Source organism: Limanda limanda, chromosome 22, assembly GCF_963576545.1.
Source record: "Limanda limanda chromosome 22, fLimLim1.1, whole genome shotgun sequence".
NCBI classification, from domain to species: domain Eukaryota; kingdom Metazoa; phylum Chordata; class Actinopteri; order Pleuronectiformes; family Pleuronectidae; genus Limanda; species Limanda limanda.
This window is the reverse complement of record NC_083657.1, coordinates 17128448-17146398: the sequence shown is the minus strand read 5'-3', so window position 1 is coordinate 17146398 and position 17951 is coordinate 17128448. Positions and strand designations below refer to the sequence as shown.

Sequence of the window (17951 nt, the reverse complement as noted above, 5' to 3'; positions counted from 1 at the left end):
ATTCATGTGACTATTACCCCTTAATGGTTTTAGTATGCTAGCTTGGTCTAAAATTAGAAACTATAATCCCCTCTCCACCCAAACACCATAACAGACAGCTGCCTACCATGTCAAATCTTCTTGTTTTGGATATTTCATCTGGATGCATTTTTGAAATCCCCCATCCTCCCACACTGCTGGCAAGCTGGTCTTGTTTTAAAGATCCCCTCGAGGGCCTTTTGCCCAGAGACAAATGAACGGATGCAGAGTCCTTTGACATGTTTTTATTAATTTCACTTTGACATCAGTACAGAGACCACATACGTTTTTTTTCCAATTTTCCTTTTTTTATTCCTGCAACATCTTTCCCAAAGCTTCAAAAACCAAAGTCATATCTAATACAAAACAAAGCTGATGTTAGTGAACAACATCTAGATACCAGTTAAGAGTCAGAAGCAAAATGAGACTCCTCAGAGACGAGATAAGTCAAACACACTCCTGCCACACACCCCCCGAACCCGATGAAGACACACTTGGACAAACAGGAAAAGGAGCAAAGCAACATGCTGTGAGGGAACAGGTTCAATGTGTCAAGGTGTTACTCATATTATATATTAGACTCTAAAGAAATAAACCAACTATAGCTCTGAGTTGCAGTGATGGGTTTACCCTGGTAGCACAGTAACAGCAGGTAACATGGTCTTTAGTTTCACCTAGAGGTGCAGTGCATAATGGTAGCTGCTGGAACGTTAAAGGGTCAGTTCAACCAAAAAACCTCCAGTAGTATCAAGCCTGGCAAACGGATTTGCTTCTAGTTTATTATAACAGACTTCAGAGAACTACATTTACATTAGCTGCTTTTGTCCCATTTGCCTAAGTTTTCCAGATTAAAGTCAGTGTCTCAGAGATTTCTACCTCCACCATAACGGAGGGTATTGGAATTTAAATTGGAAGAAGTAATAGTCCCTAAAAAAAAAATTTGATTGAACCGACCCTTTAAATAAATTGAACCAAACTTTTCATATATATTCCAGTGGTTTACGTCAAACCTTTAGATGAAAATGAGAATGTAACTTTTTAAAGCTACAATATGCAACTTCTTCACATTCAAATAAATAAGCAGGATGCATAAAAACACCATCATTCTCTGCATCAGGGCCTGAGCCCCCCCACGTCACACATTCTCTGTCTGTAGGGGCTGTACTGACGCTGCTCAGCTCAGACTCAGGTGAGCTGCCAGCCTGAGGGGGGCAGGAACGAGGGAGGGGGTCAAATCTCCAACAGAAATGTTGCATATTTTGGGTTGAACACCCGGAGTCCGAATGAGACACCATGCACGGGGAGTTAACCACGACGTTGGCGAGGTGACACACAGAGGTGCGGCATGCATGGAGAGGAATGTTCCACCAGAGAAAACATTCAGCGGGGAAACGTGTCGTGTCAGCACTGAGAAGCAGTGACAGCACGGTCCTCCACTGTCGGCCTGTCAGCATTCAGGGGCTTTTACTCTGTGGTACTGGGAAATGGAAAGCAACACAGACACACCTGTACTTTAATTTCCTTCTACATACTCCTCCCTTAAAACAATACGGAGATGTAGCAGTAGCGCCGACATATGACTATGGTTTTTTATTTGTAGTTCAAAAACACCACTGAAACAATCACAAGTAATAATCATATTCAACAAAAGTCAGGGTCAAAAATATGATACAGCCTATATATAAAGGGTGAGGATCTTTCCAGCTTATACTATGACATGCGCTTCATGGCAGTCAGAGAAAAAGAAAGTGACAAGCAGAGCTCTATAATAACCAGCTGCACTCAAAATATCACTGCCCGGGTTTGTTACACCAACCCCAGCTCTAAAAATGTCTTTCAAGTCGACGCTGAGGATAGTACGGAGTCTGAAATGTGTTATTTCAATAACATTAAATAAATCATTCTGATATTTAGATTTTTATTTTTCATATTGTGTAATTAGTAAAGTAAAACTACCAATTACTATTGCTATTTGCTTTTGAATTTAGTTATTTATCACTTGAGTCAGAGTCTTTGTATCATATTCCAACTAACAATTTGTCTCCTGGCTCCTTAATGAATTTGTTTGAATATATGCGTAAATAAAGTTCCAATTAAACAACAGGGTAGCAATTGGCCAGACACTTGCAACATAAAAGCGAATTTGTGATTCAATATAAACTTGTAAATAATAAATCTTAATTTCAAAGACAGATCATGTTTTTAAATCATTGAGTGAACCATGGAACTAGCTAAATGCAGATTCAACCAAGTAATTTGACAAAAATCTTTCCCAAGAGCTGTCAAACCTTTCTCATGGTCTTGAAGATCCCCGAAAAAAAATTGTAGCTCTATGAAACTCTGTTAAGATTTAACACACTCTAGACTCCTTACTTGTGAAATTCATGAGTTCCGCTGTGAAACCATTTTGAGATTTAGGGGTGTGGTAACACTTTGAAAGAGTATTTCATAACCTAAAAGCCCATCGGGAGATTATTCTGAAAGAGCTTGAGTGTAAATGATGAAGCGCAATGACACTAACATAACTCTTACAATGCTGCTGTCAAGCTAGTAGGGAGTCAAAGCAGCCATTCTAATTCCTATCAATAATAGTATTAAGTAGTGATAGGAAGAATCAAAATGTACAAGTGCATGTGAGATCAACACTTTGTGGCTTGAACGGGTGCGACATAAAAGGAGTTAGGACTGCTGTGCGGGAACTGTCCTTTGATATAAAAAGCGAGGTTTACGTGTTCCACACAGCAGAGAGCCTGCAGTTGTCTTCAGGTGAATATATACAAACAGAACTGTTCCAGAGAAGCATCTGATCAAGACGGTGAACTAGACCAAATTATCACAGCTGGCTCCGTCTTCCGAACCGTTTCTTTCACCCTGCTGATGATGGTTTCAAAAAGAAAAGTTCAGTGCATTGCAGAAAAAGACAAACAGAGGTGCCTGTAAGGTGAATAGAAACAAACCCAATAAACAGGCTAATTAATAACAGCAGACCAATTAACCAGCTTCCAAATATGAACTCATATCTATCCATCCAACAGAGTCCAAAAGATTGCTTTTATTTATTTTCTCTTTTTTTTTTCTTTAATGTTTGCGGCTTAAATTTTCTGTTGATGTTTGGGGAAATGTGCGGTTTTAAGTACAGACGTTTGCTTTTTTACTGATGAACAGCCACCAAGCACCCCCTGCTCGCTGTACATGATGGAACCAGGTCATAGATTCAGTCTAGTTCACGACCCCCCTGCCTCCATTCTCCTGTGGCACGCCCACAGACAGGCAGGAATCGCTGTGGCGTTACATCACTTCCTCGCTAGCGGTGCTCTTCCTGTCTGCACAGGCACAGTTCTTTTCTAATGCTTGCAAGTTAAGATGCGCAGTAGTTTTACATTGAATATTGAGTAGCTCAGAGATTTTCTACCTAGCAAGGTTCAGTGTTGTAGGGTGGTGATGGTAGATGGAGTTGGGAGGGGCAGATAGACTGGGTTAAGTGGAGAGGGGGCTGGGGGAAGTTAAGGGGGATTAAGGTGGTGATGGAGATGAGGATGGTGGTGATGGTGATGTGGAGGTTTCTAATGGGCCGGAGGTGATCATTCAGTTTTGCTGCGCTTCATAGCTCCAGGGAGTTTCTCTTGCAACCTGGAGGAAAAAAAGAAACCGGTGTTAAAATACAGAAACCAAATCAGAATGTACAAGCTGCTGATGTAAGATGATTACTGATCTGATTCCCCCCCCACTGATAAGTAGAATCACTTACTTGGCCATTGTGGTGTTGACTTGAGTACGTGCCACGTCAATGTACTGATCAATCTGGGTCTGGAAGGTAATAATGAGATTGGTATAAGTGAAAACATATACATTTAAATCACATTTAAAAAGGAACATGCAAGACCACCGTAAAATTAGGGGTGTTGTGGCTCTTTTAAGCAGAGTGAAAGCAGAGTTTGGAAAGTCGACTACATTCTCAATGAGTGTTAGATGAGGGTGTGACCTCAGCATCTCAACTCTGATGATGTCACTCTGTTGGCTTTGTCAACCTGTGACCTCTAACCTTTACTGGGGGCAGTTTGAGTGTGGATCAGCTGGAGGATGCTGAGAAAATGTTGGAAACTAGTTGGAAGGAGTATCGGAGGATCCTGCTCATCCTGGGTGAAAGTGAGACAGAGCATGTGATCAACCGGAGGACTGATGCAATGCTGGTAATAACACGTGGCTGAGCATGAAGGAGAAGCCATTGATTTACTTGATAATTTTCAAGTAAAAATATCCTGAATATTGAAGGAATCCTAACTTAAAACTAAATGGCAATGACTGGTTTAACAATGAAGACAAAAGGTCTCAAAGGTGGGTGATGATGCACAACTTCAGCTCATACTTAATGGAACAGAACTGAGTGTTAAATCATAAAAAACTATGACTATGGAGTATGACTATGAAGTTAAAATAACTCACTGACAAAGCAGCACATTTTTGGGGGAATCATAAAATGTGGCCGATGACAAATACTCATACAGCAAATGAAGAAAAGAAAAGAAAAAATGGCGATGCCGGCAGACTGTTGTATGACCTAACAGTGCAGTGAGGTCATACTCTCAGCAGCTGAACCAGAGGGATGCAGAAAGCCTTCAGTGTCTGATCAAGGCTGGAGTCAGCCAGTGAGCTCCCTGCTGATTGCTATATTGTCATAGCCGGGGGATTGTGGGGCACGTGGGCAGCTGACTGAGAGTCAGGCTTTCATCGGATATATTTATCATGACCTGGGTGGGAGGGTCAGTCTCACCTTGTTCTTCTCGTAGACTGGAGGCACAGCGAAGAGCAGGATGTCAGCTGGAGAGCAAAGGGAGACAAAGATGTGTTACAGTGTTTGATTCTTATGTTTCAATGGAAATCCTTTTTCACATTAGACATAAAACCCCTGCTACAGTGCTGTCTGAAGTATGTTTTTACTCCTACATAAGCAACTTTGATCATTTCACAAAACAGCCCAATATTAACTCCAAAATGACCCCCGAGTTTATTTTCACATCTATCAATATCCTTTAACTATCAAGCTTTTATAAGGGCTTATTTAACAGGTTGATAAATATTTGTATTTGATGGTATAAGCAGTATTTGTAATAAACTTATTAGTCATTAAAAACATGATAATTTGCAAACATTTATGTAAACGTTTGTGATGGTTGAGGAAAGAGACAAGGTCAGCGACCTCAGAGAGATCTTTGCTGTCCTGATGTGTGCTATCCATTATGGGATGGTTCACTGTGGTTATCTGGTCATCACCCCATACAGTAATCTACTGCCTATGATCTGTCCAATTACTTGGACCATACGAGCGAATGAGCATGGTGGCCTCACTACAATACCTGGGGTTATTATGGTCTCACAATGATATCTGCTAGTTTCCATATATCATGCAGCCCTATTAGTTACAGGAGTTTACAGTAGTGATAACTTTAAACTTAGAAATATGAATTATTTTGGATGTGAGCATTTTATTGGGGAAAACAGAAAACATGCTCTTTTTCAACAGCATGGTGAATGTGGCATGTTTCCTGGTTACCACAGTGCTTACCCAGAATCAGAATGGTGATTCCATTGAAAACAGCTCCTACGTAGGTCAGCAGCCACATGACCACAGCCAGCTGAGGAGAGGAGAGCAAACAAAGGAGCACACAGGGTGAAGTATTTCCAGGACACCACACATACTTCTTTAGTTTAACTGATATCACACAGAAAATTATGAAATCATGTGGTAAAGAAAAGTGACTAATTTTGGGGCCCCATCCTCTTACTGGTGTAGAGGTAAAGCAAACTGTAAAGCTTGGTAACCAAAACGAAGTAACATAACATCATCGATTGGAGATTTCGAACTCATCAGATCCATCCGTACATGTTCAATGTATGAGAGTGGACAGCACAAACACAGAAACTACTCTTGTATACATTTCCTCATCATTTATGCATGGATCAAAGTGTCCATATCAGGACACCACAGAGGAAGCTGCTGCTCTTCAGAAACACCTGAAGTTTGCTTAAGAGCAGCTCGACTCTCCACAACACTGCTGGGACACTTTAAGAGGACTGATGAAACTATGACTGAACTGTTGAAACATGCAGCTACTGTTCAGTGGAGAAAGCTTCATGATTTGGGGTTTTGCTTCCTTTGGGTTTGGATAGTTCATTAATATGGATGTGGAAGAATTATTATTCCTTACAGTATAATGTCAGGTATGCTGTGTCCCAACTGAAGATCAATAGTTAAAGAAACAGCAGGACAATCACCATTAGTAAATCTACTACAGAATAAGTTCAAACCAGAGTCAAATGGTATCACCATCTTATGCAGAACCCAGGTGGTTGCAGTCAGGAGGGGATGTGGCCAATTTGTGGTCTAACAACCCCAAAAACCTGCAGACTGTCATTCTCTACGATACATTCCCTCTGGAAGCACTGAATAAGGCCCAGTAAGGATGGGGTCAGCTATCAGAGGTCTCAGAGACTGGAAGCAAAAAGGTGAGTGAGTCAAAAAGAGGGAAACTATCATCCCTGCAGCCAGATGTCGTCCTCTGGTCCACACGTCAGTGACCTTGGCCCAGCCATTTGAATAAGGAATGGAGGGGTTTTTTTTGAAAATAAGTAGCTGTACACAGAGCTGGCAACTGCATGCAAAGCAGCAGTAGAGCGGAAGGCAATCATCTAATCATGTAGAAGACGGCTGTTGACACTTCAATGGAACACCCACTCAACGTTTCCTTAAGTTTCTTGGAATTACCAGCTATGGTTCCAGAAGGTTTACAGACAGTAGGAAGGACAAGTTATGAATCCTAGGGTCATTCACATTGGGCAAATGTCTCTACTGCCTAAATCTACCAAAAAGCTTTTGATCAGTAGGGACAGGAGTAGAAAGTTAACAAATCGGTCAAACAGGTCGGAACATCTCCTTCAAATTAAGACATATACATTCTTGTGCAGGTTATAACATGTGTTCAGGTAAGCCACAGAAGGGGCTGAGGCTGACATTTGATGGTAATCATTTTGCATTTGCACTTTGATCTACAAGTGACTAGATGTGTATTACATCATAGCTTAAACCTGCTCCCCCTAGCAAAGACCATCCACAAACTGCTGGTGAAACAAACTGGATTCTAACTTTACTTTGCTCCATTTGTCTTGACCTTGTAGCATTTCAGAGGTTTTTCCTACATAGTGTAACATGTCCACACCTTCCTCTAAAAGGTGTGCATTATCATGCTTCTTTTTTCTATTAAATTCAATTTTGATGCCATTGAATTTGCCACTCCACTTTGGTGTAAAAGAAGATTTCTTTGACTTCATGTCACGGAGTTGTGTTATTGGTTGGTTCTGGGGGCAAATTGGTGAATTTCAGTGAGACAGGTGTGTGTTTCCTGACAGCTGGATAAACAGTGTGATGTCATTGCGAGTTATGAGTTGTATTGTTCTCATATACTCACAACTGCTGGGGTTTCTTTAACAATACAGATCTGGGTCTGACTATTAACTGACTGACTCGCTCCTCATGTTGAGTGACGACTGAACTAATCAGAGTTAAAAAAAGGATTCTCCCAGGAGAGGAGTATGTATGAGCAGAGTGGAAATAGATACCTAATAACATACATTATAAGTCATTAAAATGATCATAACAAAGGATGACAGCGGGCGTCTGCTCACCTTTAGGGAGTCCACAAGGTCCTCGACCAGAAAGAGGCGGCTCATCTGCTTTAGGGCTCGGTTGATGTAGGTCAGACTGGCGTCCACGTGCTTGCGGAAGGTCTCTGGGGGGATGCTGACATCCTTATCCATCAGCGTTCTGCAGAGAAGGAGGAGGAGGGGAAGGTGAGCACAAAATTAGGCTAAGTGAAAGTGTGGCAGGAAAACGTGCATAACCAGCCTGTGGTAAAAATAAATATTCAAAGAGGAAACCATAACCTTTCCTTTCAGAATTATAATATGTACCACTTGGCACAAATTAACGATAAAAAAGCTAAAAGTAGGTTAATAGGGCTGCTGATCAAGACCAATGGCTCATTGATTACTTAGTCATGTAAAGAAATGTCTTGTTTTCAAGACTCACTTTCTGGCAGGTATTTCTTTCTCTTCTGTGACAGTTACTGAATTTTCCAAATTATTTCCTCACTGCTTCTTTACTAATAATTAATTAATAATAATTAAGAAGTGGATATCAACAATTTTCATTGAAGAATAAACTGTAAAATAACTGTTCATTATTTATCATGTGAGCCATCACTGTGCAGATAACTCCAGCTTCCAGTTTTTTTGTGATTCATTTGTTTTTTTACAGCTCTTATTTAATACTGCCAGTACCTCAACACCGGCTGTTATTTGACCATTTATGGTAAATACATTCCATGTAACTGGAAAAGGGTGCAGAACGTATCTTTGTGATGTGACGTCTTTGGTTCGTGCTTTGGAAACTTAAGATGGGCATTTCCCTCAATTTATGAATATAATGTTTGGTTAATAGGTTAATTGAATTTGTACCGTGGATGTACTATGTGGTTTTCATAATAATACATAATTTCCCATTCTGTAACTCTCTGTATCAGTTGGTTTAGATGTTCAGATGAAATATGAGGAGGGCTCAGTTTTGTGCCTTTAGAGAGAAGGTACGATATAAACGTAATGAAGCCTTCCTATGGGCATTAAAGTGGCTTTGGTGGCTTATGTGAAGCAGTGGTTTAATCCATGTGGCAGAGCAAGGCAGCTACATGGCTCAATGAAACCAGTTTTATCGCAATCAATATTTCATGCTCTTTTATTATTCCATGCAGTGGAAGTTGTGTTTTCAAAAATTTGTTCAAAAACAGAGTTAACTATCATTTCTGCTAGAAGGAGCACATGGAGTCACCTGATCATCAAATGATCCGTTTTAGTGACAACATAAAATTATGAGTGAAATACGGATCAATTCAAACCAATTCAATCAAAGCTCCCAGACAACAAGTGAGAAAAGGTCAGATTCAAACGACAGCAGTATTGATGGCAACTTTCTACTTTTCTACTTGGTCTTACTTGAAGGGGTGTCCATCGCTAGACTTCTGCACGGCCTGGACCACAGACTTGTAGATGCGGAAGGTGATGGTGACACAGAGCAGGGCCAGGAGCAGGTAGGAAGCCACGCTGATGACACTGAAGGCTGCCAGGGACAGCAGCATCAGCATGGACAGACCGAACACCACGCCCGACTTCTTGGGGTCTCGCCAGTGGATCAGATCCTTCACTGTGGAGATGAAGGGAGGAGGTTAGACTGGTGTTTATTTGACAGGCCTACACTGAAATATCATGAAACCTGTTTTTAAAAAAATGATAAACTACAAGCACATCAAAATCTTTTCCATGTAATGTTTTAGATGGAGCATATTAGAACAATATTTAAAAGCAGTTTGATGGATCACATTTGATACAAAAACAAATCCTAATTGCTTCTATTTCTAGGATGACCAATACTAAATTACTGTCTTTGATAATGTATGCGAAACACTTCCTGTAGCTATTTCCTCCTAAAACAGGACAATGAACAGGAGAGATGTAGACATCAAATAGTTGTAATGCTTGTTAATGTTGTGTTCCACTTATGGAAGCATTATGCATCTAAAAAAAAACAAAACAAGATAGAGTATGACATGTCTTGATGGAATTAGAGTTGCTAAATTTATCAAGATTATTACTAAACATGGAGCGGGTTTAGATTTGACATCAACCTAAACAGGAGCAAATCAGTAAACGCTAAATTATTGACCTTGTTGAAAAAAAAGTCAACTAGGCCTACAACTCTGCAGTTCTGGGCCAGTTAAAATATAAAACGAATATGCGCCATAAATATCCTTGGGTGTCTGTCCACATAGCTGTAGATGCCAGCTTCGGGTTTGCATGCATGTGCTGTGAGAAGTTCTGCATGCAGAAGTAATAGCCTCTATACAAGGCGGTTATGTAATGCTGGACTGTCACTCCTTCCCCCTGCGTAGGGAAAATGGGGGTATTTAAAAAAGCCTTGTGTCAAATTGGTGGAGAAGCCACGTGGGCTGATGCCTCAGGGACGGTTCAGGCCTGTGGTGCTGCAGCTAGTTTATGGGAACACACGTTATAAAGAACCCACCGACACACCACAGAAAAATTAAAATCTATTTGACAATTCCCATTTCAAACAGCTGTATCGTGTTATTCCTTAGCTAAATCTTGCAATATCTTTTGTGATACAAAATACAAGTGACCTGTTTTTTTTTTAACTAACTGTAAATATAAAAAGACAGAATTTATTAAAGTTTGACTAGCTAAGTAAAATACACCTCCCTAATATAAATGTCAAAAGTCAAATAGTTCAATGAATAATATTGACTCAAGACTCTACATTTCATTGTCTTTCTGTAGTCAAGTTAAAATGACGTGCCTACTCACTTTTGATCAACTATAACTCCTCAGAATTTTGTATGAAAGGAACCGTAGATGTTTCTTCACTGAATTTTCATTTTGTAACTTCTAGAATTTTAATTAAGAGTATACTGAGTTTGTTCTGAACCAATTTAGAAATACAGCTCAATTGCTTCTCGAATGAGTGTGCTAAAAGTTTCTGAAGCACGAGAGACACTTGTCAAGTGGGATGCAGATAATACAAACAGTTGGCAAGATATGCAATCCACATACAGACTGACAAACAGGTAGTATAATAACGACAAGTACAATTAATCTCTTCAATTGCAGTGTAGTTCAGAATGTCTGAACTGTTGGTACAGTGGTGCCTGTCTCCTCTCAGGCCTGTGGCTGTGAGTGCAGCTTTAAGAGAGGCACACAACCCAGCGAAAGCAGGCCGAGAGAGAGAGACAGGGTGAGAGAAAGAGGGACACGAGAGGAGATCTTGAACAAGGGGCATCAAGCTCCAGCTGTCTCCCTGTGGGTGCCCGCAGCAAAGCATGCTGGGAGAACGCACTCATCACTGCAGTGCAAGGTGAGAAAACCCCACTCATTGCTGCTGTCAGATTGAAACATTAAGTCAACTTTGTTTCTAGCTCAACCACAGAGCAGTTGAATGTCAACCCAGTAAATATGCGGAATTTGTAAATCCACCCATTTTGTAACAAAATATGTACAAGGTCAGGAATCCAGAGGTCATGAGACCAAAGTTGCTACGCTAAAAAACACTTGTTGGTAGCACAGACTTATAATGCGCTCCATTACTACCAGCTGTTCAGCAGCAGTTACAAGCTGTAAGATTACGTCAAGTAACAAGTAAGCCTGTTCAAACCCTGCTCTACTTTTCATTTGACCCCATTACAAACCCAAATATAAGATTTGACTAAAAAACAGATAACAGCCACAACAAAAAATGAATTACCGGTTCATGTCAGGCCGCTTAATGGAGTCGAATACCAAACACTGACAGTTTCAATTCGATGTGCTTTTCCTCCACTTTATCAAAAATGGCCTAAATTCTGCTAATCTTTGAAGCACTGACAACAAGTCTGGCATTAGTAAGTCAACAAAGAAAAGTCAGAAAGCCTTGAGCTTTAAACTACGGGGATTTCACAAACGGAATGTTGTAGTGGATGTTTTAAAGATGCTACTTTGGTCAGAAAATAATCAGTAAGCGTATCTGAAATGAACACACCCCGCCTAATATCCTACTGAGGAGCAGCACTGCAGTGAAGCATTAAAATAGAACAAGCTCATGGCTGGAGGGGGAGGACACGAAAACGCATGCCCCTCTATAGAACGCACATAAAACAAGGCTTATCAGTTTCAGTAAAGATTCTAAAGATTTTGTGCATTGTAAAGAGGCTTCACAGATCAATGAATATGACAGATTTTGATACTTAAATGTCTGATACATCACATTTTATGCTTTTTCATCACACCTTTGCTGCAGCACTAGCACTCTGCACTGTTATTTGCCATGCCAGATCCAAGTTAACATATTCAACACAGATGGGGCCGTATCACTGAATGTGTTAGGATTACTGTCTGCATACCAACCTCTGGGTCTGTGTGTGTGTGGAATGGAGATCATGTTTGCAGAAAAGGGAGGGTACTGCCGAACTAGCAGGAGTTGTTACTCCTGAAATATAACAGCCTTTAAGAGTCTATGTCTATGCAGTTTTGTTCATGAGGCATTATCCACAAAAAAAGACCATTGATTCCTTTCCCTTTGCCAGTAGAACAGTTAGACTTTGAATTTCTGGTGAGTCACAAAAATGTCACAAAGCTGCCCCAAACCAAGGTTTGTAAGTGAAGGAGAACAGAATGGACGACTGACTGTTACTTTCTTATATATTTTACTTCAAAAAGCATCACTGACTGAAAGATGTTCGAGCAGTTGCTGAGATGGCAAATAGTCCGAGAAGTTACAGATGGTACAACAGAACTTCATTGTTTCCACTATATTGCTATAAATTCGAGTTATTTGACCTGAAAATAAAGCACGCTGAACCCTTTCTCGGCAAAGAAAAAAAGCAGTGGTGTCAGTGGGTTTTTCTTTGTTCCGTGTGAACGGGGCTTAACACATTCCAGGATTCTGACCTTCACAACTTGAAGTGAAGAGTATATACAATAATTATTAGAGTGGTTTAAATCAGCTCTCATGTCTATAGCGAAGAAGAGTGGAAGCATTATCAAAAGGTTATTCTAGATTACTTTATTTTATTTTGTTTAATCTTTATTTAACTAGGGAGTCCCTCCCTCAAACAAGAGCTCCAAGCTCTTGTTTGAGGGAGATTACTCTTGCATCATTTGGTTTAGGTACCATGTCTAATAATTACCAAGTGTACTGTGGAAAGTTGCACAAAGACAGAAACCTGACACTAAGGATTGACTGTAACACATGACTTCCAAGGTTCTTGCAAGCAAACACCAGGCCACCATATTGAATCCCCCACCCACGCTTTCTATGGACCACTGCCCAGCTGTAAAGGACAGAGGGCAGAAGAGGGTAATAGGCTTAAAATGAATGGGAATCACTGGACCATAAGCTGCCTTAGTGTCAATATAGCAGACTACCCTTTGCTTTGATTGCTATAATCACTGTGACAACTGCACTGTCTTCAGCTTCAGCATCCTATCCAATGAGACTCAATGACTTTCAAGAGGAATATTTGTTTGTAGTACAGGCCCTTAGGTGCAAATGCAAATAAAAACTATACACAGTCTTATCTGACATATAACTGAGGGTAGTCAATATCACATCCAATGATATAATTTCTTGTAAACTTTGAAAAGCTATTCAGCATTACATGTAAGGTTAAAAGGTAGATGAGCTGTATCCAGTATTCCTTGATGTATCAGGCATTAATACATTGTGACACAAGCACAACGGATCCAGTTACTTAATTGCTCCATTTCACTGATTTTTGGCATTCAGTGCTGAACATGTTCCATCATGTTGTAGTAAAATTTGCCCTTTATAGCAAATATGGGCTGCGTAAGTGCATGCCAAACTGGGCTGAAATGTCCTCACTGAGGCTTCAAAAGAACTGAATTCTCCAATTTTGCTCCAACTTCTAGGTGGTTTGGATAAAGGACAGAATGAGTAGCATCTAAACTCTGTAGAGAGTTGTCAAACATTTGTAAATATTGTCAAAAAGGCATGATATGGAAGTCTTTCACAAGCTATTTTTTCCCCCATTCTACACATAACTATACGTCCCTGTTAAGATACCATGCATTTAAGTGTGAGCCATTATCAGATTAAACATTTATGACTTTTGTATTTAAGATGCATCTGAACGATAGATCAAAAATAAAAATGGATGATGTGACAGCTCCCAAAAGTGAAGACAAATAATCTTGATCATCTCTTTGACTACAATATAGGTCATAAATCCTGCCTCCTCAGTGGACGGGACAATGACCCAAAGATGAATTATTTCCTTTTAGGTAGTTCTTATTACACGTATGTATCTTAGTGTTCCCACGTCTGATAAGTTCCGTTTTAAAATGGTTGTTTGATGTTATAAAAATTGAGCAAATCATCATAGTTGACAGCTGAGAGTAACTCTTGCTTGGTGTGTATTGGCAGCACCATAATACCTCGCAAGGTCTAGCTCCTAATGAAAAAAGAACAAAACTCAAAATGGTGGTACTAGTATGCAGGATATTTGAGCTTCTTTTGTTGAAACAGGTGAAAGTGGAGAAATGTCGTCCATCTTTTTATACAGTCTATGGTTTTAACTAGGTTGATTGAAGCATACTAAGGCCTACACTAGGCCAAAAGTAGGGAATGACAAACAAAAACAAAAAGAAGCGCTCCTGCAATCATCAGGTAGCTGTATTTTTTTCTTCTAGCCTAAAAACATATGTCTACACATATACAATATATGAAAAGACAAAAACATCTTGAAAAGGAGCAGGCAGTTACAAGGTGCAAGTGAGAAAAGGGATCCTATCGAGGTGACTGCATTAGCTTAGAAGGCCTACAGCCCTGAAAGAAGGGGCGTTACCTGATAAGTGGGTTAGTATCGCTGTCAAGACATGCTCAGCAAGATGATAGGCTTCAGCTACCCATTCATCAATGGCTTCCACCTCTTTGGAGTATGTGCTGTCGATTGCATGTTCACTTTTGGAACAAGGAGGGGTAGGAACTGATGTATCGGAAGACTGTTCTATAACAGTAGCATTGGAATTAGCTTTGTCCTTGTCAGGAACCTTAGACTGAAGAGATGCCAACTCATCCTCCTCTTGACTGCTGCCCAGCTCTTTGAGAGCACTGATGGTAAGTTCTTCTTGTTCAAGATCCATCACCATGGTTGGTGGGGACTGGGAGATAGACCAACCAGTTTCACAGAACTTAGACTCTGAGAGAACACTTTTTGGCTGGTTGTCAGGTTCTTCATCCTGCCTAGATTTCAGGCACTCTCTCATGAACTCAACAAAGCTATCTGTGCGCTCCAAAACTGTGCTGTCAGGGTCAATGGTCTCTGGGATCTGTGTTTCCTCAGGTTCGAGGACACCTGGTTTCATATCATGCTGGAAAGAGTTTCCATTTGCAATATTATCTGAAACATCATCCGTGGTCGTTATCTTATTGAAATCTGGCTCATTGGTGCTGCTTATTGTCCCACAATAATTCAGTGAAGTGAAGTCATCCAGAGTTTGAGAGTCCTGTTTGTTCTCCAGAACATCACTTTGTGCAGGGCTTGAATTCAGTGTTTGAATGTGGATTTTAGAAGGATCAGTAAGAAACTGCTCATCCACAGGTGAGGAACGATCATAATCGTAATCAAAAGACTCTCGGTCATATATCTCATCTTGAATTAGGCTGGTTTTAGAATGGGAAGCTACTTCCATGCAAGTCTCTTTTACAGCTGTGTTGCTACTCAAATCGAATTCGGATTGGATGGAAGGAACGGATTCCTTGGACGCAAGATTTGTGCTGCAAGATTTAACCAGCATATCGTGTGCTTCATCTGACCATTCGTCATCATTGTCTGGGAAGTCCACTTCTTCTTTTGGGCCTATGAAAGCTAAGGGTTCATCATTTACTTTATTAAAAGTATTCTGTGACTTTGGGAAATGTGCTTGGGAAAAGTCTGATTCGGAGTCCTTTGAAACAGTTGGATCGGGTGGGGCCTCTGGCACAGATTTAGGCTCCTGATGGTACGCTTCTGGAAGAGATTTAAGAATCTTGTGTTTAGGGCTGTATTCAACATCAGAGTCCACAGGTGAGGATGGAGGAGAGTAGCCTTCGATGAATTCAGTTTCTAAAGGGCGTGTCTTGGGTCGTTCATTTTCACTGTACTCTGGTTCTGGGGTTTTGGGAGCCTCTCTAGTTGAATCTTTCACAACTTCATAATCCTCATCTTCATCTACTTCAAGCTCCATTTCCATCTCCTCTTCACTGTAATTTGGCTCATCTGTCTCAATAACATTGATTGTTGGAACCTGCATTAACTTCCTCTCCAACTTTGGTGGAGGGGTCCCCTTTTCCTCAGTGGGGAGAGAAAAGGCTGTAGAGGCAGGGGCAGTGGTGGGATCATTTGAAAATGCTGGATCAGAAGATGCAATGGGAACAGATGCAGGGACGATGACACCATCTTCAATGACGGTATCATCCGAGTCTCCTGAGCTGTCTGCTTCACTTGCTTCTGGTGGCTCCAGATCTCTGTTCCAAGTTGTTTTCTTTTCATGCAAAACATTCTGTTTAGCATTCATGTCAATGGGTGGGGAGACAGGAGAAGATGGGGATTTAAAGCCTGCAGGAGGAGCAGGTGATGCGGGAGGCTCTGAATCAAGATTTGCTTGAACCTGGACAGCAGATTTTTCCTGCTGATCCCACATGTAGGCTGTTGGCAAAAAACTAAGGTCAAACTCTGGCTCCTCCTCTTGCTTATGTGCATCACTTAGCTCATCCTTCAGTTCTGAAGTTACAATAGGAGAATCCATGAAAGCATCAGGGACACCAGCGAAGGTAGCAGGAGCATCGGTTAAAACTATTTCAGTCTCCTCTTTCTCTTTTGATGCAACAGTATTGGAAACCAGGGTATCTTTGATTGCAAGGTCTGGCACAGGTGGTAAATGAGCCTTCATCCACACTTCTGTTTCTTCATATTCAGTCACTTGTCTTAAATCTCCAAGTACTTCAAAAGGGGATTCAGGTGACTCCTTATCAACAGACCCTCCTTTTTTCTGGTAAGTTGGAACAATTATCTCAGTGGGAGATTTTGGGGTATCATTGGGAGATTTTTGGGCCTCATTGGGAGATTTCTGTATGTCAGTGGGAGACTTTTCATAGTGGCGATCTCTGAAGTGAGAGAAACCGCCCTCATTTCTAAAGTCGGGTTCCTTCTTTTTGGCAGCAAGAGCTTCCAGTGCCTTTATTCGCTCAGAAACTGGAGATGTCTTTATTGGTGAATCCGGCTGTCCATCTGGTGGCCCTGCTTCACTCGCAAAGTTACCAGGTGCAAATGAGCCAGGTTGAGAAGGAAAGCGAAGGGATGTCGCTACACCTTCACAGGGCTTTTCAGAGCCCAGAACAACTCTTTTGTCTGCATCAGCATGCATGAAAAGTCAAAGTGAAAAGGAAAAAGGAGGGAAAGTCATACAAATCACAGTCACTAAAATCGTATGCACTTCTACTATTCAGCGAGACATTATTGTTGCAGCCCAAGCAATCATGCATTGCAGTATGATAATGTAAGGCAGATTCATGAAATAGATGGGATCTTCACTTTTTGCATGGTGCTTTAAAGTAATCCACAAAGTTACCGTCAAGAAGCACTTATTATGGTATCTTAATTTATTGAATGATCAAAAGAAGCAGCAAAAGAAATAAAAACTCACTGATCGAGAGTTCTTGTATTTATAATTGCCATGTGTGGCTATGGCCACTGCTCATCAGTTGCAACCTGTATATCAAGTGTGTATAACTTACTATGAACTTGCAGGCCTGACGGCAGTTTCTTTTTGATAGTGGTTATTTGATTCGATTATTTAATTTAATGTAATTCATTTATAAATTCTTCCGATTTTATCAAGTTGATTTGACCACCCTTCTCTTTAGATACATAGCTAAAATTATTTTGGCACTTTTATGTGATAAACAATATCCTCAAGTCTGCATTCTTCTCTTAAATTTCATGTAATCTGAACTTTAGCATCAGCCTCAAGTATTTATATGGTTATATATGTATTGGTAGACTAGGCCTACATTTTTGAAGTTTGTCCACCAAAACTTGCAGTCACTGAAACTAATACTTTCACTGTACAGAAAACTGAAAAATGAAATGGACAGTAAATCCATGTCATGTGTGTCAAGACAACTCCGTCACTCTGATTCTTTCCATAAGCAGACTCCAGTCTACAGTGCAGTTTGAAAAGATTTAGGACAAATCTCTGTCTAACCCTTGTCAAGAGGAATGTCAACCTATATTGGTTGACCCACGAAACCCTACCAATATTAAATATAATGTTGTAAAAAA

At 40.5% G+C, this 17951-nt stretch overlaps 1 protein-coding gene across 2 annotated transcripts in view; it reads right to left on the bottom strand.

Moving 5' to 3' along the window:
- Nucleotides 1-248: 248 nt before the first annotated feature.
- The window catches only part of rtn3 (reticulon 3), a 28917-nt gene continuing 11214 nt past the window's right edge, over nt 249-17951 (bottom strand). The window contains exons 3-9 of one of the 2 annotated variants that reach the window (XM_061095637.1): nt 14475-17018; nt 9061-9268; nt 7699-7837; nt 5582-5651; nt 4790-4836; nt 3767-3825; nt 249-3648 (exon numbers count right to left, since the gene is read on the bottom strand). In XM_061095637.1, the coding sequence (XP_060951620.1) occupies nt 3600-3648; nt 3767-3825; nt 4790-4836; nt 5582-5651; nt 7699-7837; nt 9061-9268; nt 14475-17018 (3116 nt within the window). In that variant the 3' untranslated portion in view covers nt 249-3599. The remainder of the gene's footprint in view (nt 3649-3766; nt 3826-4789; nt 4837-5581; nt 5652-7698; nt 7838-9060; nt 9269-14474; nt 17019-17951) is intronic. The other variant, XM_061095638.1, reaches the window with a different exon arrangement.